This window comes from Gavialis gangeticus, unplaced genomic scaffold (assembly GCF_001723915.1).
Source record: "Gavialis gangeticus isolate Ggan-Ray unplaced genomic scaffold, GavGan_comp1, whole genome shotgun sequence".
Lineage (NCBI taxonomy): Eukaryota > Metazoa > Chordata > Crocodylia > Gavialidae > Gavialis > Gavialis gangeticus.
In genome coordinates this window covers 18,708,364-18,729,345 of record NW_017729002.1, presented here as the reverse complement: position 1 = coordinate 18,729,345, position 20,982 = coordinate 18,708,364, and the positions used below count along the sequence as shown (strand labels likewise).

At 47.2% G+C, this 20,982-nt stretch overlaps 1 protein-coding gene across 4 annotated transcripts in view; it reads left to right on the top strand.

Annotated features, from left to right (window-relative positions):
- The window catches only part of CLUAP1 (clusterin associated protein 1), a 305,549-nt gene extending 288,675 nt beyond the window's left edge, over nt 1-16,874 (top strand). For 2 of the 4 annotated variants that reach the window (XM_019507567.1, XM_019507568.1), the window contains exons 11-13: nt 10,441-10,496; nt 15,814-15,867; nt 16,487-16,874. In XM_019507567.1, coding sequence (XP_019363112.1) covers nt 10,441-10,496; nt 15,814-15,867; nt 16,487-16,633 — 257 coding nt within the window. In that variant the 3' untranslated portion in view covers nt 16,634-16,874. The remainder of the gene's footprint in view (nt 1-10,440; nt 10,497-15,813; nt 15,868-16,486) is intronic. The other 2 variants (XM_019507569.1, XM_019507570.1) reach the window with 2 other exon arrangements.
- The last annotated feature ends 4,108 nt before the right edge of the window (nt 16,875-20,982 follow it).

The following is a 20,982-nucleotide window of genomic DNA, read 5'->3' as shown; positions in this document are numbered from 1 at the left end:
TGTTATAAACTGCCAGTATGATCTTGGGTAAGTCAGTTAGGACCAGATCCTGTTTAACCTTTCATGTCCTCTTGTAGCAGGTATGTAGCTATGGACCTGCAACTGTTGACATGTATTCCTAGTTTGACTTTAGCATTTCTTATGCTGCCTTACTGGGTATGCTCAGTAGGACTGTCCTTTACCCAGGTAGCTGCCCAAGGGGAATAAAATTGACCAGATACTCATGCAAGGCCATGACTAGCAGAAGGGAGCATGCTCCACCTTTAGCCCAGGTGTGGCCAACTCACACCACATGTGCCACAAGTGGCATGGTAGTGTTGGAGAAATAATGTTGTAGCCTGATGGTCCAGGAATTATGCAAAAGGCAAGGATTTTTTTATGATATCTTTTATTGGACGAATTGTATGGCTGGGCATAGGCAGCAAGTGGCATGGGCAGGCAGCCTCTGTGTAGCATGCGGCAGACTGAGGAGAGAGCAGGGAACACAATGGCAAATAAGACAAAGAGCAGAAAACAGAGCAACAGATTGCAGGGTGGGGGGAGTAGAATAGCACTTAGGGAAGGTGCAGAACTTATCTTGTAGCATGCCTGCCAAAAAAGTTGGCCCCCACAGTTTTAGCCCAATAGACTCATACAGTGATTCTCAACCAGGGTGCAGAGACACCCCCACATGCCTTGAGATTCCATGGGGTGCCACTCAATGTTAGCACTGTTAGATGTATAAATATGATTCACAAGATAGATCCAGAGATTTCACATCAGGTTGAAAACCTTCTGATGTGTTGTGGTCTTTCTGAATTCTTTACAGCAACAGAATTGCTCTGTTATTTTTCAGTAGTCAAAAAATGAAAACTGTGAGCTGGTTTTTTCAAAGGGGTGCCTTGAGTCTAAAAAAGGTTGAGAACCACTGGCCTAGTAGTTAGGATACATATCCAGCTAGCTTGAGACCACCCCTCATACAGAAAGGGTTCAAAACTACTTTTCTGCTAAAAGCTCTAACAACTAGACGAGAACAAACAAGCACAAGCCTTTCCAGCTTCCCTCTTAGCACTGGCCAGCCAAGGGATTGTGATATGTGGAGCAAGAAGGCAGCAAACCAAGTAGAGGGAGGGTGGTCCAGTGAAATAAATGCTGATCTTGACAGGAAGTGGCTTAGCCTCTACATTCTATCCTTGCCCCCTGTTCCCAGTAGGGTAGGAGTTTTCCTAGTGTTTTTTATCCAATGAATATTAAAGGAAAAGGGCAGTGAGATCGCTGCAAGAGGGCTACAGGCTCAAACCCCTCTGGGTGAGGAAGGCCTTAAAATCCTGGTGTTCGCCACTCTGGGCAAATGCCCTCGCCGCTAGGCTTCATTTTATTTTTAGCAAGTATATATGTGGGACAAACTTATTTTCCCACAGGGGGAACAGAGTCCAACCTTTGTATAAGTGCAAAATGTGCAGTCACATGGCTACATACCCACAGTCTACATATGTAAAATATAAAGAGGATCTGGTCCTTTGTCTATCTGTGTCCTGGTTCCCTATCTTCCAGAAGTAGTGGAAGGCTGACCACATGAATGATTGTGGGGCTGCCATGTAAGTACTTGCGATAACATAGTAATAAGCTCTTTTGAAAATCCAAGCCTAAAAATTGATTGACAATTTGCAGTTAAATCCCTTTAAAAATACATATATAGGCATGGATGTATACATGCACTAACATGGGTTCTGTTGGCTTAAAAACAGCTTAGTCACTAAAACTGCATATGTAGTAATTTGTGTAAATAACACTTGTTTCCTGTTACCTTAATTCAAAAAATTGGAAAGTCTCATCCTTAAAAGAAGCTGATAGAAATAAAATGGTGCCTTTGCCTTTAATAAGGAAACTCAGGCAGTTGTAGTTAATTTGTTTAGCTACTGCTCCTATTCACTTGTTCATCTCTTAATTTCTTATGAAGCTGGTAATAGACTTTTCCTTCCTGATCAGAATAGACTGACAAGTGCCACAAGGGTCAAATAGAACATAGCCCTATTAGCTGTGTAAGTGGACTCAGGAGCTTAAATGCAGTTCTCTTCCACCCTGCTTGAGTCTCCTCCCCTCTCCTTCTTTGTGACTTATTCCTAAGAGTCAAATGATGGCATGTTGTAAAAATAGATGCGTAAAGGGATTTTTAGGCACTTGAAAAGGGTGAGATAGAACTGCATGTAGGCACATAAGTCCACTTGTATGCCTAAGAGTGGCCCAATGTGTTTTGCCATGGTGAGTGGGCAAAGAACATGCCTACTCTTGATGTGGCTGTCTAGGAAAGTAGGTCACTTGTTGTTATGTGATTTAATTGATACATTTTACATTTATTTTTATTAATAAAATAACACATTGCTTTGTCACAAAGTAGGTTTCATTTGAGATTTGTAAAGCCCATTTTAAGTATGAATTACAACTCAGCAATCCACCTTTATTCTGGTGTGTGATAGGTAGGTATGGCTATGATAGACAGAAAAGCTAAAGCCCTGAGAAGCTAAGTGACTTTTCCCAGAATTATTCAGTGGGACGGGGGCAGAGCTTGGATTAGGTCCTTATTGTTTAACAGTAGAATGCAGATCATTCATATCCGGGTGGTTCGCAGCCTGCTTAATTCTCAGTCAGTTGCCAAATTAAGGAAGAGCCACTCAGTGGTTTACTATAGCTCTTGCTTCAAAAGGTGCTGCATTGGTGATCCCACCCATCTAACTGGAGAAGCCCCACCCTTTGAAACAAAAACTTACTGGGCAACTAGAACACTTCAGCTGTTTGTTACATCTCTGTTTACACTAGGTTAATTTGTAAACCCTTGTCTTCATAGGCAGAGTTGGGAAGTTAAGAGTTTATACAGAAGTTCTCCATGCGTTTTGCAACAGTGTAATTAAAACACTTTTTATAGCACTATAAAGTTATAGTGCTCTTAAACATGACAGTACAGTTTTTGATGAGGGGGGTGGGAGGGGCTCTGAGCCTCCCTGCACTTTCCAGGCTAGGAGGCAGGGGGTACTTCACAGCCTCCTGGGGCTTCTCCACTGGCAACGAATTTGACTAGCATACAGAAGTTATTTAAAGTGCTATAGGCTGCTACAGTGCTGTAAAATATAGTATTTCAAATTTAATACCTCATTTAACAAGTGTTAATTTAAAGCACTGTACCCATTTAAGTGCTGTAAAGCTGTGCACTTCTGTTAAGTCACGGCAATACAGTGCTTTAAATGGCAAAAAAGCAACTTCTGTCCTTACCCTAACTGCAAAGTTGCTAGGTCTACTGTATCATTCTATCAGTGTGCCAGTATCGATAAAGATAGTCTTGTGTTCATATAAGGCCCAATCCATCTGCACAAGGAAAGGCTCCTATGGACTTAAAATAGGAGCTGTTGAATTAGGCCCCAGGTGTGTCAATCCACCTGGAAGCATGATGGATTGCAGAGTGGAAAATGTAAAGCCTGTTAACAGATAATCTGATGATTCAGTGGCATTGTGATTACATGAAATGGCAGGTCAGTATAGTACATTTCTAAAGACGAGGTTTCTGTCATGGATTATGGAGTCCTAAGTGAAGTGAATTCAGCGTCTAGTCCATTTTCCTTGTAACGTTGATTCACAGCGTGAAACCATTGCAGCGTGGTGCATGTTGACATTTCTGTGCTATGGACTAACCCCAGTAATGGAAATGTTGACAATTCAGACAGAAACGGTCTGCATTTACAGAGCTGTGGGAGAAAGCTTGGCTGTGTTAAATCGACCCCTGTTCAGTGCTCTCAGTTCCTATAAATTGGCTGTGAGTAAAAGCCAACTACTGAATGTCTTGCTTGCATGGTGTTCAGAAACTCTTCCTCATCCCTCTGGATCCTAGCAACAAAAGAAGTCCCTATGACAAATGTTTCAGTCCTGTGTTTATATTCGAAGGTGGGGTTTCATAACTCAACTCCAATTTGTTTTTTGTGAATTTTGCCAGATGCTGAATATTAGTAAACAGTCAGTGAAAATTCAAAGGAGGGTGACCTGTTGTTATGTTTCCTGGAGCATATTACCTTCCAGCAGCCACACACAGGATGAATGTGATAACAGTATCACATTAGCAAACAAGTGAATACATGTATTTGGAGAAAATCTCTGCTTCTGAAGACTTGCACCACTTAATGTCCCAGGAAAGATGAACGCAGAAATGACACAGAAGAGGGAAAAGAGGTTCTTTATTCATAAAGTAAACTGCATCTTGAAGGATCAGCAAGAACTGGGTATATAATATTCACACCTCAGAGACAAGTGCTGGCTAGTGGAAAGTGCAGAGTCAGGAAGTGAGGTCTCTCTTTGAGCTGTGTATGCTGTTGAACCTGCCAGTAATAGCTCTGCCTGCAAACCGCCATGCCTGCACAGTTCGTTTCAAATCTCATTACAAATAGATTTCACAGGGGACCTGCACATCAAGCAACACGTAACCAGAGTACGCTGCAGTTGGAGGCTTCTTTTGCAGCATACATGAGCACTTTTTGCAGAGACAGCAGTGTCACCTTATCCCCAGTGGCCCAGCTTGGGAACATGATGTTCTTATGGCTCAGTCACAGTGCCCATCAGCAGGCTTGAACTGGGCTGTGGAGGAGGCTAGCTTTTCCCCAAGTGGCAGTGAAATAGCCGGGCTGTCCTCTAGAAATTGGTTCCCTTAAATCCTCACATCTTCCTCTTCTCCCCAGCTTAAGATAAAGTGCCAGCTTCTGCTGCTGAATTTCTAGTGTGTCCCCCTTCCCTCCCGCCCCCCTAAGCTGTGAAGAAACTACAGGTTCGCAATAAATCCAAAGAGAGAAATTCAGTAAGGAATGCACAGCAGTTGCCTGCCCGTTGTTTAGTTTCTCACTCACATTGCGCTCCTATGGATTCTTCAGCCCTGCCTTTCCCAAACGATGTTGAGCACTTAATGACGGAATTCTCCCCTCCCTTCTAGTTCTTAAAGAAAAATACAGCCAAGAAACCAAGTCTGAAACTTGAACACATTTCTATATTTCCCCTGTTATCATTATAAATGCAGGAGAATTAAAATGTATTATAGTTTAGCTTTACTGTACGCAGGGAAAATTATAACATAGAGTAAAATTCACACCTGTGTAGATGGCCGTCATGACATTTCAGATAAGTGCTGTGTGAATAGGTTGCCTTTCTTTGTAATCCCAAGGCATTCTTCCAGACCTGGTGTGTGCAGAGCCTTCAAGCAAGGGAGACCACGTCCTTTCTATTGTTTTCACATGCACTGGAGCCCACAGTACTGGAAAATGAGAGAAAAGTGTTTCGTTTACCTTCCTCCCATCCAGTGTATTTCAGGCATTACTCAGTTCAGGAGGATTTGTCAAGGGTCTCTTTCACAAATCTAACACTGCTATGCTATTTGTGTGCTGCTGAAATGCTGGTCACTCCATCCAGCATGTTGAGGCCAATCCTGAAAATGTTGTATCTCCAGTTAAAGTTAATGGGACTTCCAAATGCTCAGTGCTTCTCAGGTCCAGGCCCGTAGAACTGAATGGACTTTGGATGCTCATCTGCACTAAAGAGTAAAAAACTACCTAGGGGTAATTCTGCAAACAGCCCAAGTTAGAGACCACAGGCAGCTGTCACTAGGACTCTGATGAAAGTTCCTCAAAATTTCTGTGGTCTTCCTTTCCTTGGAGGGTGGCAGTTATTGTTCCTATAAACCTGAAACCTGATAAATGTTGTACTCAAGGCACATAAAAAAGCTCCTTTGGAGCCTTTCCAATGCCCTAGTTAAACACAGTTGTGTAAAATGGTGGCATTTGCCCAAGAGACCAGAAGAGCTCTGTAAGCATTCTGTTAGGCAGTTTTGTTCAATGTCACTTTATGGAGCGATGGACCTGTGCCAGATGATCACATGTTTACATATTCATCCTTTATTTTAAGGTACATTATTTCCAGAGGACTAGGAAAGGCACCTGAATGGTATTTGGGCAGATTGTAGATGATGCAAAGAAATAAGTAGTAAAGCAGAACAGCCTATCTTTTTAAAGAGACATCTCTCTTGTGAACCAGAGAAGCTTGGATTTTCAAAGGAATTAATTATCTAATGCCTATTGACTTTCAATGCAATTTGGGTCCCTAACTCAAGCTGCTTAGAAAAATCCCAGCCCCATTCCTTGTTAACAAAGAAAGGTGATTTTTGAGCTACAGAAAGACAAGCAAAACACTCTGGCTTCAATAATGTCACTTATTTTGTTTGCCCTGTATGCATCTTCTTATTTCTAGTTGTCCCATCGCATGTGCTTGTATGTAGGCCTTGATGGAAAACTCTTAGCGTATATCTTTGACACTGGTTGGTTCATGCTTTTACTGTGCTATAGATTTGGAAGATGGACTGGGGGACTAAAAGAGTAAGCCATGCAGGATGGTATTTGGCTTTTGTTAGCAGAATGCAGCCCCTCCGGATGTTTGCAGAAACCCAGGGTAGCACTTTCTCTATTACACCTATTCTCTGAGCTGTCCGTAGCCCAGCACAGATCTTTGCTGAGCTAGCAGTGACCCTCATGAACTTTTAAAAATAAGTTGTCCCTGGTCAACACTTGAAATGCAGTTTTATCCTGAAAAACAACCATGTTCAGATGGGAACAAATCTTTGCTGTTGCTTCTTGCTGCTTCTGAAATGAATGTACTTTGTCTGCTTGTATAACAATATAGTAAGTGAGAGCTCTGTAAACTCGCCCTAGGTTCTGAAAGTCAGGTTGGCTTGTCTTCCCTTTTCACACGTCGTCACTGGTGACCTAACTGTTCTGCAGGACAGATTATGTCCCTAGACACATGGGTGACACCATTGCCTTTAGTTTTTGTCCCCAGGGATATTTATGCAGCTGCCCGTTCTTCTGCAAGTTTGCCCATTGACACAAACTGACTAAACAAACAGTCTTGTTGATGATTCCCAAGGAAAAATAGACGGTAATTCCCTCCCTTTTACCTGTGCTGGCTCTGCAAATCTACAGAAGGGATGAAAAACAAAGCAACTCTCTGTCCCTAAGGCTAATCAGGTCTAACTTTCAATACCAACAGGGAGAGAAACTGTTGTGGAAAAAGGTACCATTTTGATACAATTGCTGTTTGAGTGTGAAAACACACTTTACAACCTGACCCCCCTTTCCCATCCCTTGCACCCTCTACTCTTCAAAAGGTGGTCGGGGAAACATTGAGCACGCTCTAGATTTGATCACATAGCTAGCAGTCGTTCACTGATACTAAAACCAGAGAAAAATAATGTGTGATGGCAAGGGACCTGGCCTCTTTGAAAGAATCACTGAGCAATCATTGAGTAATCACTTGGGAAAAGACTGCACATTGACATGCATAGCCAATAACTTCTAACCTTGAGGTTTAGTTCTGTCCTGCAAGCCACTGATCTCCTCTTCAGTGGAACCATGGGCTTGGGCTTGACATCCTACTCCATTTGCCAGCAAAGTTAGGATGGTGTGCCTAGTGAAAAAGAGAGGGTGCCTCATTCAGCCAGTTATATAGTCATGATGTCAGGCTAGGCAGGAAGTCCTGGCAAGCTGTGACCTGGATAATGGGAGCTGTAACATGAGGCCCTGCTGAAGGCAGAAAGAAGTTCTGGAAAATGGTGCTGGGGCTGAGGTGTGCAGGCATGCTCCTTCAAAAAGGAAAATAAAGATCCTTTCCTTTCCTGTTTCATGTCCGTGTAACAAGGTGTTTAGCACAATTCACAGGTTCATTGGAGTGAATTCTAGACAGAGAGAAGCACCTCTAGGCACTCTCAAAAGAAAGTCACTGAGCAGATTAACAGAGCTGGGTAGGTGTGTTAGTCTGAAGTCCAGCAGAAGACAGGGCAAAAGAAGCACCTTGGTGATTACCTAGTTCGGAGAGACATAAGCTTTTGTAGTTAACATGCTTTGTCAGGTGCTAAGAATGGACCTGCCCTAATTTCTACCTGTCCATATTAAGAAAAAGCCTTCTCTGTCTCTCCCTGAACATCAAAGAACAGGGAATAGTCAGCTAGGCTGAGCTTAAAACACAGTTTTACTCTATTTTTCTCTTTTCTCAGTTTTAAGCAAGTTCCACAGCTCTGTATTTCATAGATGAGATGAAAAACAATAAATGTTTCATACTAAGCTTCAGACTGCTACCTATGCTGTTCCACTTAATTTTTTCCACCTCACTTAGATGGAGAGAACATTTCAGAAAGTAATTGGGGAGATGAATTATGTATTGTACATGCTTGATGACTTGGAATCACAACAAATTGGATAAAGGTGTAGATCTGGAACCTTTAAAATCCTCCCTGTCATTTTTCTAGAGTTTAGCCAGGAGGTAATATCTTCCCGTTAGACAGTTAGCACAGGATAATCTCTGAACAGTATAACAGTGTGCCAACAAGACAGCAGTGGATACCTCGATGTTAAAGCTTTGGGCATGTGATTAGGAGCTTTCCTGTAGTTCAGAAGTTACTGTCAAAATGCTGTCAGTCTGGTCTGCAGTGTGGTTCAGTACTAAATCCAAGGTTTTTTAATAGATACAGAGTTCAAGGCTGGAAGAGACTATTAGACCTGTTTTTCCTGTCTATCAGAAGTCATTAAATTCCTACCAAAACCCCCTGTACTGAGCCTACTAACTTGTATTTGGCTAAAACATATTTTCCACAAAAGCAGCCAGTCTTGGTCTGAAGACTTCATGAGCTACAGAATCCTCTTTCTTTGTTTACTTGATCCAAAAGTTAATCGCCCTCCTTTAAAAATTTGTATCTAAGTTCCAGTCTGAATATGTCTGTGTTCATCCTCTGGCTGCTGTTTCCTGTTATGCTTATTTCCTAGATTAAAGAATCTTTCAGTGTTCAGTGTTTTCTCCCCATGAAGGTACTTCTGCACCATATCAACACAGATCTCAATTTTCTTTATGATAAGCTAAACAAATTGAACTGTATGCATCCTGAATGCTCTTTGTAAGTCTCATCAGCAGGCAAGGGACTGCTGTAGAGTTCCTTATGTCTGACAAGATAAGCTATTGCACTTAATTGGACATGTGACCCAGCCTATGGAACTGTTGCAGTGGTATCAGGTAGCCATGGAAATGATTCACCACAGTCACTTCAGTGGAATTACTCCAGAATCTCACCAGTGTGTGGCAAATGTATGTCATAGACATTAGCTGAGTGGAAACAGTCACGGAGATTTAGGAAGGCTATAACCATTGTGGCTAGGGACAGACATTCAGAAAGCCTGAGACTGAATTGATTTAATCTTTGCAGGTTAGTCTAACCTGGCTAGGCTAACCAATGTAACCATTCAGATATCCCCTCTGGACTGAAGAAATGCAGGCACATGCCTGCAGTGGCTCAGGCTAGAAGCAAGGGGAGGGGTGGGCACTAGAGCAACCCTCCCTTCCCTTCCACAATGCTAAGCTGGGGGGGGCAGGCCCCAGCAGAAGGCTGTGATTAGGGAGGGGTTCCCCCCCGCTCAACCCCTGGCTGTTGATAACCAAGCATTTTGTTACACAGCAGGGAGTTACACAGGGAGTTGTTAGCATTTGTCAGCCCATCAAACAAAACAACAGCCTCTCTCATTAGTTCAAGCTCTTCTTAAACAACTTTTTCCAAGGAAGGAACAGAGGAACATTACCAGCTACCTGTTGATTAGCTCCAAAAAGCCCTAAGCCGACACTGTCTTGTCTGCCTTTGTTCCATCTCCCACAGCACGGACCATAGCCAGCGTGTGGTATGCTAGCTAATGTTGAGAGGTTTTTGTGTAAGGCAGAGGGGAGAATCCCTGCTTGAGCAGGTAGTGGTGCAGGGGAGGAGGTGGGGAGAGCAGGAGGAAGCCAGGCAGACCCCGATGTACCAGCAGTCTCTGCCAGAGCTGCAGCCAGGGAGCAAAGGGGAGGGGCTAGCCCTGCTAGGCTGGAACAGAGAGAAGAGCACTGCCCAGAGTTGCAAAGCATGTGGGATGCTGGAGGACTCTGATTTAACTTAAACGAGCAAGGGGTCTGGGACAGACATTGCATAAACTGGTTTGACCCAAATCAGTTAAATCTGATACTACATTCAACCAGGTTTCCCTCAAACTGGTTTCAGCCATTTTCAAGCTGGTTTATGTGTACTGAGCATCTGTTCTGTTACAGGTTTAAACTAGTTTCTGATCACTTAAACTGGTGTATATTAATGTCTGTCTCTAGCCTGTAAGTACCCCATGAATTCAGCTAACAAGATGAGGAGCAAAGTAAAATAACCTTTCTCTATCCCCTTTCTCTTGATCCCTGGAGCACTGGAGATCAAGGTGACCTTAGCTTTTCAGTGGGGTTCAACTCAGCTACCATTTGCTGATGGTGCATGGTTTGCAGAGCAAACCTCGGGCATCACCTGAAGGTCTGTTTTTTTGTAGAGTGTTTTTTTCCTCTCTGTTTAATTAAGTGCAGGTTTTCATCATTTTTCTTTCCTTGTAGGAAAACTCAACAAACGGGTCATGGGGACAATGCAAGGTGGAGACATAGAAGATGATGTAAGTAGGAAATGGTGCTGTGCAGGCTTCAGGGTGTCCCTGACTGATCCAGTGCTGGTGGCACTTTAAAGCAGTGGGCCTCCTCCTTCAGCCAGAGAACAGAGCTTCATCCCACAGGCATCCTTTTCCTGCTCTCCCTTCATATGCTCAGACCAGTTCCCTCTCCATACCTCGTGCATGCTCAAACATGTACACACACACACACACATACACCCTCCCCACACACACACACACACTTTTTTCTTTCTTCACCCTGTTTTGTCTCTGTGAATGGCCTTCTGGTCTAGTCTCATCCTAAACTTTGTCAGTAATTTAGTGCCACACACTCCCATTTTGTGAGCATCCAAGTAGAAGGGTGGGGCAGGGGGAAGCAGGTGAATGGGTGGAGATTTTAATCATAATCTAATACAGGGGTGGGCAAAATGTGGCCCACCAGCCCATTCTATCTGGCCTGCAGGGCCCCTAAAAAATTTAGAAAATGAATATATATCTGCCCCTGGCTGCCTGTCATGTGGCCCTCAATGGCTTGCAAAAACTCAGTAAGCGGCTCTGCCCAAAATAATTGCCCACCCCTGGTTTGAGACACATTTATTTTAATAGAACACTTGTCTCTGAATCCCTTAAGCTGCTGGGAGAATCTTATCTCTGATCTGCATTAGGAGAAAGCAAGTGTTTAATATTTTTGCCCTCATGAATTCAAGCTGCTCTGGGGAGGAGAGAATTGAGCTGTGGTTTCTTTCTGCTGTGGGACCTGCTGTTCAGCTAGGAACCTCATGTTTGAGTTTCCTCTGCCTCCTTACCTGTAGCCTTTGGGTCCTAGGAAGCTTCTTGCATTTTCTTATTGTTAGTGGTAAACCTAGTGACTGGGCATTGGCCAGACAAGCAGTTCTGGGTCTCAGAACTCCCCTCTCAAGTCCTCAGAAGCAGGTACTCAAGCTGCTGTCATCACCCTTTCTCCAGCCTGGCTTTAAAGAGTATGTAGCTCTTACTTTTGCACATAGAGGGTCTTTCCCAACCTGTTGTGGCTGTAGGAAGCCCTTACTGCTGCTCTCATTCTGGCTCACTGACCAGCACGATTGACTTCTTGCTGTGCTACTGGTCCAAGGAAGGGCCAGGCTAGAGAGCACCAGGAAGCCCAGCCACACTGCCCAGCACTGGCTGAGGACCTCTGCACACCTACCATTCCTGGATCTCACTCCCAGTGCTGTGCTGTCTCTGTCTCTGTCTCTGAGACAGAAGCAGAAGTTCCTAGCTTGGAGGTGAAGCTGCACTGAAGTAAATTATTTGGGCTTAAAAAAGCCTTTGACAAAATCCCTCACAACAGCCATTTTAAAGAAACCAGCCCTGGGATGAGTTGCAAAGAGCTGTCACAGAGCAGAAGGTCCCTATGAGACAGAAAGCAAAGAACAGGGATTAATGGGTAATTATCATCCTGGCAGGGCTCTCTAGAAGTGGTGGTGGTGACTATCCTGTTGATTCACAGATCTGCTCCTCTGATCCATGTGTTTGTGACCTCTGCGCTTGAGCACTAGCTGGCAGCAATTGCAACACCCCATGTGCTTAATGACAGGTTTCTGAGCACATTGGCCTGGCTCTCTGTCCCACCTCCCCATTAAACAGAGTATAGGTTAAGGTATAGGGCTGCATCCTGGTATTCAAAGCCAATGGCAAATTTGGCTCTCGCTATCTAAGGGATGCTCTGTCTGACCAGGATTTCCCACAATGACCAGGTTGCACAGGGACACTGAGGCCATTAACTATGGGAGAAAGACCTGAACTGGGAGCAGAACTTGTGCTGTGGAATTTGCTGTGGCAAAAGGAGAAGGTGACCAAGGACTTCCCGACAAGCACAACTTGGTGCAGATCTGTCTTTTTGCCCTGGCTCTCTGACCTGGGGAGTCTCCATACACGCACTGAACTCTTGGCTATTCTAGCCATTTTCCTGCAGGCAGAAAGGAGAGAGCTTATCCCTGCTATGTCTCTACTGATTGTTCTGAGGGCTCTCAAATACCATAGCAAGGAGGGGGTCCAGGTCCCCAGCCTGACAGGACAGCACTCAACACCTTTCTGCTCAGGGCCCAGTGGAACCAGGAGCAGAGTGTTCCCTACACATCTGCTTTCCGGGAGGTGTCACCAGGCTTCATACACTCTTTGGGTGCAGACAGAAGTGACAATTTTCACCAGATCTGACCACAGAAGGCAGTTTATAGTTGTGACCAAACACAAGTGCACGGCTGCAGACAGCTTCAAAAATGGCCGATCAAGTAAAAATCTGACCCCTCATTGCATGAGGTATCAGATAAAAACATTTCAAAATGTGGCGTCTTTTGTAACTTGTTTCTGCAGAGCCTGTCTCTGTTTTCGGAATGGGAGAGGCGAAAGGGAGCAGCAGGAGTTCAGTCTGGGGAGGTTTCAGCCTCTCCTGAAGAGTGGGGTGTGTATTGGAGCCCCCCTCCCCCCCACGGTGGGGGGGCTCCAATTCACCCACCCTACCTTTCTGCACCAGCTGAGGAGCCCCAGAAATGAGGTCCCTTGGCTGCCTTTCCCCCACCCCATTCAGAAAATAGCGCACGCTGACAGAGTCTGGATGCAGGCTCCCAGCTAGATTGCCCTCCCCCTGGAGTCAACAGCGAACTTCTGTGTGGTCCGGGGTAACGCGGGAACTCATCACTCTTTGCAGAAATTGTTCTGAGTTACAGCTGGGAGCTGCACTTTTTTGTTCCTGGCTTGAATTTATTTGTTTAAGGCTGTTTAAAGCTCTCTGGGGAATGACTCATGGTTTTTCCATGTGGTACAGAGAATCCATTCCTGGGAAGGAGGCTGCTGTGTTGACATCCCTGAATACCTGCTCTCTAGCCTGTCCCCATCTTGTTAGACACATGCAACACCCTCTGCTATCAGCAGGGTCAAGGAGGGAGACAGCAGCTACAGTGACTTAGGAGACAGTGCCTTAGGAGCTGCCAGCACTCAGAGCCTCTCTACTAAATTTTCAGCTCCCAGAGGGCTCAGTCTGAGTCTGGTTGTATTCCCTGATCTCAATGTGAGGTGGCTCTTAGGAGCTCAGTAGGCTTTGATGAGGGCTTATTACTGCAGCACAGAGCTCAGGGGCCCTTACTCAGCAGGCTAGGGCTCAGGTTCTTTAAGCTGCTTCCATCCCAGCACTTCAGACTGAAACTCATTGGAAAAACCTTCTGCCTGTCCCAGTGCTTCAGGGTCCATCCCTGACAGTGTGCAACTCCCCATCTCCCAGGGACTGGTCCTCATAGGGTCCCTCAGAGGCAGTGCTCAGTTCGCTTTTACATGTGGAGGTCCAGACTTGCCTGAGGTTGCCCAGCAGGCCAGTGCCACAGCTGGGTATGGAGCTGAAGCTTCCTGGACCCCAGGCCATTGCCTGAATTAAGGCAGGTCTTCCTAAGGCTTCAAAAGTTCTGCCCTGCCCCTCTGTACAGGAGTAGAGGCTCCCTCGAGCACCCCAGAGTCCTGCAGTGAGGCTCAGGGAACTAATTTCTTCTCAGCCAGTGAAGATTTAGATTAGAAAAGTGTTTTTATTCTCCTTCCTCTGCCTTATCTTGTGTTGGCCAGAACCAGATATGGGCTACTGGATGTGTGCCTCCTTCGGGACAGTGGGACTGCCCCTACTCACGTTCCCTCAGCCTGTGGTTGCCTGGTCTCTGCTCCTTCCCCTCCCTCTTGCTGCAGTCTCCATTCCATTCAGCCATGCGCGTGTCTTGCTCCATTCTGTTTGCAACTGCTCCAGACAGTGGAGAAGCCCAGGGTGAGTAGGGGCCACTTCCTTGGAGGCCCAAGCCCTGGTATCAGCCATAGCAGGCTCCAGCAACAGCAGCCACCCAGAGTTGTGGAGACACCCAAGGCTATTGGCTTCTCAAGGCAGCCTCAGCAACATAACTCTCTGCTTCAGCTGCCATAACTCTCCCCTCTGGGTGCACATCCCAGCAGATGCCCAGTGCTCCCAACACTGAGTGACCCAGTAGGGTCAGACTCATAGACTGACAGAAGTTAGCAAACAAGAAAGAAAACCAGGAAGAAGGTCAGGCAGAGCAGGCAGGAGGGGGAGTTCAGTGCAAGAACAAGCAGAGCAGGCAGGAGGGAAAGAGCCACGCCTGGTACTAATGGCTGTGCCAAACAGCCTGATTGGCCTGCCTGGGCCCACCCCAGCCCCTACCCTGTATCAAGTTAGACTGTAATGGGGTTCACAAAACTTGCTTTTTACACTGTTTAAAGTGCTTTATTGCCATGACTTACCAGAAGTGCACAGCTCTACAGCACTTTAAAAATGGGTACCACACTTTAAATAAATCCTTGTTAAATGAGGTATTAAATTTGAAGCACTGTATTTTATAGCACTTTAGCAACCTACAGTGCTTTAAATAATTCCTGTACACTGGAGCTTGCCCAGAGCCACTTCTCTACCAAGTATCCCCTGCCTCCTAGCCTGGAAAGTACAGGGAGGCTTGGAGGCTCAGAGACACCCCGCCTTCCCCCTGCCCAACACTGCGCTTCTGTCATGTTTAAAAGCGCTGCAACTGTATAGTGCTATAAATAGTGCTCTAAATTACAGTGCTGTAAAACTTGCATGGAGCGCTTCTGTACACACCCTAAGCTTCTCAGAGTAGGGCCTGTGCTCCCATCCATCTGTACAGTGCCTAGCATATTGTGGCAGGACCCGCAGTGACAGCCATCACTTTTGTACATGGACTGGCTCCTGGCCACGCCAGAGCAGGGCATGTCTGTGAGAGCAGACTTGGCCTTCAGGCCCACTGCTCTGGACAGGACTTTGGCTGTCTGCATTAGGGGTACTGCTGGGAAAGGTGAGGAGCCTGGGTTCACCAAGCTGCTGGCTGCCCTTCACCAACAGACTGAGGCCTGTCCGTGCATCTTTCCTGGCCCCACTGACCCTCTTCTCTGCCCAGCCCACTCCTCACAGCTCGTGTGAACTTGCCCAGTGTGGAAGCAGATGCTTCTTCCCTGAGAGTCCATCTCCAGGCAGGGCTGAGCTGTTTATGTTGGCCAGTCTACAGGTCTCTGCCTTGAGTGCACATCAGGCCCCTGGGCAGTATTGTCCATTGGAGGGGGTTAAAGTTGGGTTCAGGCCATGTCTGTGTTCCCAGCATGTTCTGCTGTGGAGCATTGCACCTTGGCTCAGAATTGGCACACTGCACCCCTCAGTCTCCACATGGGCCTGCTGCTCCTTTCCCTGCTTCTCTTGTCTTGGTTGCTTTCTGTTCTCTTTTCTTTTTAATGTTTTTTCTCTGCTTTCCACCTCCCATTGCTCTTCCCACTCGCTCTCTCCAAGCAGGGATCAACCCAAGCCCAACCAGGTAAACACAAGCGCTCCAGGACCAAGGCACAGGTGGGTTTCTCTTATGCCTTTCATCTCCTCCCTTTGTCCTCAGACTCATAGGGACTCCTTCTGTGGTCCTGCTTCTCATCAACTTGGCTTCAGCCTCACTAATGAAGTCCATTGTCAGCACCTTAGTGGAGCCTGGAAAGGAGATGTTCAGCAGGGTGAAAGGAGCAGCCACTCCCAGCCCAGCAGAGACTTGTTGGGAAACATTTTGTAGGGTCTTCAGTTCTCCCCATGGTGAAGGCACCAGTCATCCATCCTTCCTAAGAGCCAGTGTTTCCGGGAGCACAAGGCCCCATGTTCGGCTACTGGCTCAGTAAATTGAGCCTCCTACTAGACCTGTTACTGCTGCCTATGTCATGCCCAAATCCAGGGCATGGATTTTTGGCAAATACAGCATGCCATCATCTCAGAGCTGGGGACTGTGGCTCACGTTAGTCTGAGTGCAGGGGAGACGGCATTGCTCCAGCTAGCTTGAGCATGGTTTGGACCCTCTTCCTCCCTGTTGTCTTGGGAGGCAAGAAATAGGCTTTGCAGACTTAATATATTCTGCCCAGTCATGGCAGGCAGCACTAGTTTGAGAACTGGGCTGGCCATGAATTCTCTGCCCACTGTTTTCTTATAGGAGGACTCAGAGGACAGCGAAATTGACCTGGATGATGATGAGGAGGAGGATGACATGGAGGATGACAGCGTAGAAATCTCCCCCAGCAAGGCTAATCGCCGGGCAAGGAAACCAGAGCCACTTGAAGAGAGTGACAATGACTTCTGACTCCCCTTCCACTGCAAAACCAGTTAACGTCTTGAGATGCAAACACCAGGCAACACTGGGGCTGGGAACAGAGCATACTGTATCAGGCCTGACCATATTTTATATCAGAATGAATGTGGGAGCTAGTAAATAGTAAAGCTATATTCATAAAGTAAATTACACTATTGCCAGTCATTTTCCCTGCTTCTGATTCATATCATTTGAACTGTTTTGACAAGTAAACTGTTTTTAAGTAAAAGCCCAGCACTGGAAAATGCTCTTGTTCACTTACTTTCTGGAATAGTGGGTTCAGGAGACCATTAGAACTAGAGCCTCATGCTCCAGGATTGCCAGTGCTTTGGAGCCCCAACAATCACTAGATGGTTTAGGCAGCATCTGCACATAACATTAAAACTGGTTTACCTAAAACTGGTGCAAAAGCCTCATATGCACGTACTTAAAATAACTCGGCCCTGGCTTTTTATTTATTTAGCCCCAACTGCTTCACTTCTAAATCAAGGGCTTGTTTATACATTTAACTAAAGGAGTGATATGAGACAGTCACACCAGTGAGAGCGTGAACACTTACATCAGCTTAAACCCTGGTCATGTTGATCCTTTATCCCAAATCAATTGGGGAGAGTTTTAAGCTACATTGATATAAGCCACACTTGGCCCACAAGGGTTTGCACTGGTTTCATTAAATCAGAATAAAATCAGCCCTTGTAGTTAAACCCACCAACTGCTGTGTATAGACACGCCTTAGACCAGAGGTGGGCAAAATATGGCCCACGGGCCAGATCTGGCCTGCCAATTGGCTGGGTCTAGACCACAGGTGTTCATGTGGCACTTTGCATGGGACTGAGCTACACCTGCTCCTGCCAGGGCTAGCCCACACTGAGGGCCTGCCCTCGCCCACCAGGCCAGGCTCTGACCAGAGTACACAGTTTCTGGCAGGGCTGTTTCTAGTGCTGCTCTGCCCCCGTTGTCTTCAGAGGGAGCCACCCAGCTGAAGCTTCCCTCCCCCCACCCACCCAGAGTGGTGAAGCAGAGCCAGCAGGAGGAGCTGCTCCTGGAGGCGAGGGAAGCAGAGAAGCACCTGGCCAGGTGCAGCCGCACCATATGCTGGCCAGGGTCCAGGCCAGCAGAGATGTTCTGCTCCCCTCACCTGCTCCTGTTCCTGCTCCTGCTGTGCTGCTGCTGCAAGTGGCGGGGAGCTTCAGCTGGGTAGCTCCTGCCCTAGTGTGCAGGGCTCCATCTCCAGCTCTCAGCTGCCTTCCACCCAGCATGATGAGCAGCCACCTGCAGGTGGGCAGAGCAGATGGAAGGTAGCCAGGAGCTGGAGCCCAGTGTGCTAGGGCAGGAGCTGCCTGTCTGAAGCCTCCTTCCCACCTACCTGGAGTGGCGTAGCAGGAGCTGAAGGAACAGGAACCACAGCTGGAGACAAGGGGAGCAGAACAGCCCTGCTGGCCTGGCCATCATGCTCAGCTTCCGGTGGGGCTGTTCCCAGTGTGGCTGCAGCTGGCCAGGTGCTGTTTTGCTCCCCTCACCTCCAGCAGCAGCTCCTCCTCCTGCTCCCATCCTTACTGTGCCACTCCAGGTAGGGGGAACGGGGGAGAATTTAAGTTGGGCAGCTCCACTGAAGGTGAGGGGAGCAGAGCAGCACCTGGCCAACTGCAGCCACACTGGGAACAGACCCACCAGAAGCTGAGCACAGTAGAGCTCACCCAGTCTGCAGCTGCCCCCATAGCCTGGCCCCATGCAGAGCACCACAGGGGCAGCCACAGACTGGGAGAGCTCTGCTGCATGTAGCCCGTACCTCCCCACACCCCTGGCTAGCTCCCAGGATGTAGTGCTCAGGCAGGCCCCCCACACATGCACACACACCCCTAGACACTCCCACCTCCTCCCGGCAGGGCAGGGTGTGCAGGGAGTGGATCATGCCCGTCCAGCTCCCGAACGCTGCTGTCCACACACCCAAAGCCCCACAGGGAGTTTTGATGAGTTGTTGCACTGGGGGGAGGGGAAAAAGGTGCTGATCTGGCCCCCCAAAAGTTGCCCACCCCTATCTTAGACACTCACAAATGTAGTCTGTGACACCTAGTGTCCTTTGGGATAAAGGATCAACCACAAATGTAGTCTGTGACACCTAAGCATCTGCTGTTAGTGCACCCCACTACCCCCATGTGCCCATCATGTAATGTACCTTTCTTGGGTGTGGCACCATCCCCTGGAAACAAAGAAAGTTAAATCCTCTCCCATAAAAGACAAGTCTAGAAATCTTTAACAGCTGAGTGCCTGGTAACTTTCTGGTCTCCTCCAAGGTGGGAGTGATCACTGGAAGAGATCTTTGTGTGCTCTGTAGGCTTTACACATATCTCTACAGTTCATAAATTAATGCATTTTCCACATTTATGCATTTGTCTGTTAGGTTGCAAATCAAGGCAGGTTAGGGAGAGCACCAAGTATGTTCTGTCCATATGGCTAGTTTCTTTTCCTTCCCAGCCTGATTTTAGGCTTTGCCTTAGAGTCACTTTTTAGCTTCACAAAAGAACAATTCAGTGCTTGCACAGAACAAGTCACCTTGGTGCTTGTTCATTAAGATAGTCAAGTAGCCCTATTCCGTTCTCATATTACTGGTCCTTTCTTTCCCTGTACCTAAGCCAAAGGCACAGGCCCTACTCTAGTTTCAGAGTGAAGGTCAGCATACAAATCATTTCAGATTCAAAACGCTCTTTTCCAAACTCCAGCCACAGTATTGGAACCTGAGGGCTTTTATACACATAACTTTGCCTGCTCCAACACGCCGGAAATCCAGTGTGACTCCAAACTCGATTAATCAAGTCTGCAGAGCACACAAACTGACATGCCTGGCACTGTGTCGCATGCATTTGTATAACTGGCGAAATGCCTTGCACCAGATCATTCCCTGTGCTGGGCCATTGTGGGGCTGGGGGGATCTGGAGTGTGGCAGGAGTGGGTCTGGGGAAGACTCACTGGGAGCTGTAGCTTCCATGTGTTCTTGTCTACCATTTGGCTGAATTAGAAAGTCAGCCAAATGCAGTCTGCCTAAACCCAAGCATCCTTCAAGCCTGCCTGGTCTGCTGCTCTGCTTTCTGCTCCCTACCCAATCTGCTGACATAGGTTGGCTGGTAACTTACTATGTTACTTCTCAATTTGGGAGGCAAAGTGTCATCTTCCCCCAACCCCCCAACCCAGAATGCATGGGTGTAAGGCTTGCATGGGTGTAAGGCTGTATGCTATATGTCCCTCTACTATTTATGTCACAGAAAACATGCTGCATGGCTGCACACACAGATACATGCCCCTGCTGCCCATTCCCATTGTTGTGATCTGATATGATGGCAAACACATTTCTCTGTGGCAGAGTGAACAAAATCAACCTTCTGCATCCAAATATGTGTCCATAATTGGACTTTTCCTTGAAACCAGGCCTTCTGCTCTGCCTGAGCTGCCTGGGAGAGCCTAGAGTCCAGCTGCATCATACTGAGCCCATGCAGGAAACACAGAGCCCAGGGGAAATGCTAGGGTGCCCTGCTTCAAAATAAAGCCAGGCCAGAGACTGTGTCCTGCTGGAAGGGACAGCAGTGAGAGCCTGCCTTGGTGCCTGTGCCAGCAGCAGTGCTCTCAAGCCAGGTCCAGAACAGCTTGACCTCACTGCCCACAGACATGTTTCAGGAACAGGCAGCTTTCCCTTGCTCCATGCAGCAGCATGTGGACAGAGTGGTAGGAATGCTTAGGCTCCAGATAGCCTTGGGGGAACCAAGGCCTGGCAGAAGGGCTGTGTCAGTGAGCCAAGGGCACAACTTCATAGCAGCGTTGGGTGTATTAGACAACCTGTCCTCTGCCCACTGTGCCCCATGTAAGACTGTGGCTGGAAGACACAGTTAAACCAGGGCAGCTTCTGGCTTCAAGTGGTGGCTGCTCTGGTGGATGGGGCCTGCTCTGAGCACGCAGTTGTTGCAGAACAATGAGCCTGTCTCCAGTACATGGAGATTCCAAGGTCCCAGACAACAGCCGGGGCAGAGAGTCCTGGAGTCCCCATAACCAACTGCCTCAGAGCTCTGCATGTATGCACACCGGCCTGGCGGGTGGGAAGGTGTCCTGAATGCTGCCTCAGCCACCAGGCACTAGCTAAGGAGCCTTGGCCCTTCTCTGGGTATGATCATAAAGCTGAAACTGGTGGCTCCAGAGGGGCTTGGAATGTGCTGTTACCCCAGGCACATGGTGCCGAGAGCTGGCTGAAGGTTTGTAGAAATGCAGGGTGAGCTGCTCAGCTGTTTCTGCCTCACCCTACTTGCAGCTATACAGGGGTTCCCCCATTTCTATCATCTGCCAACACCTGCCTT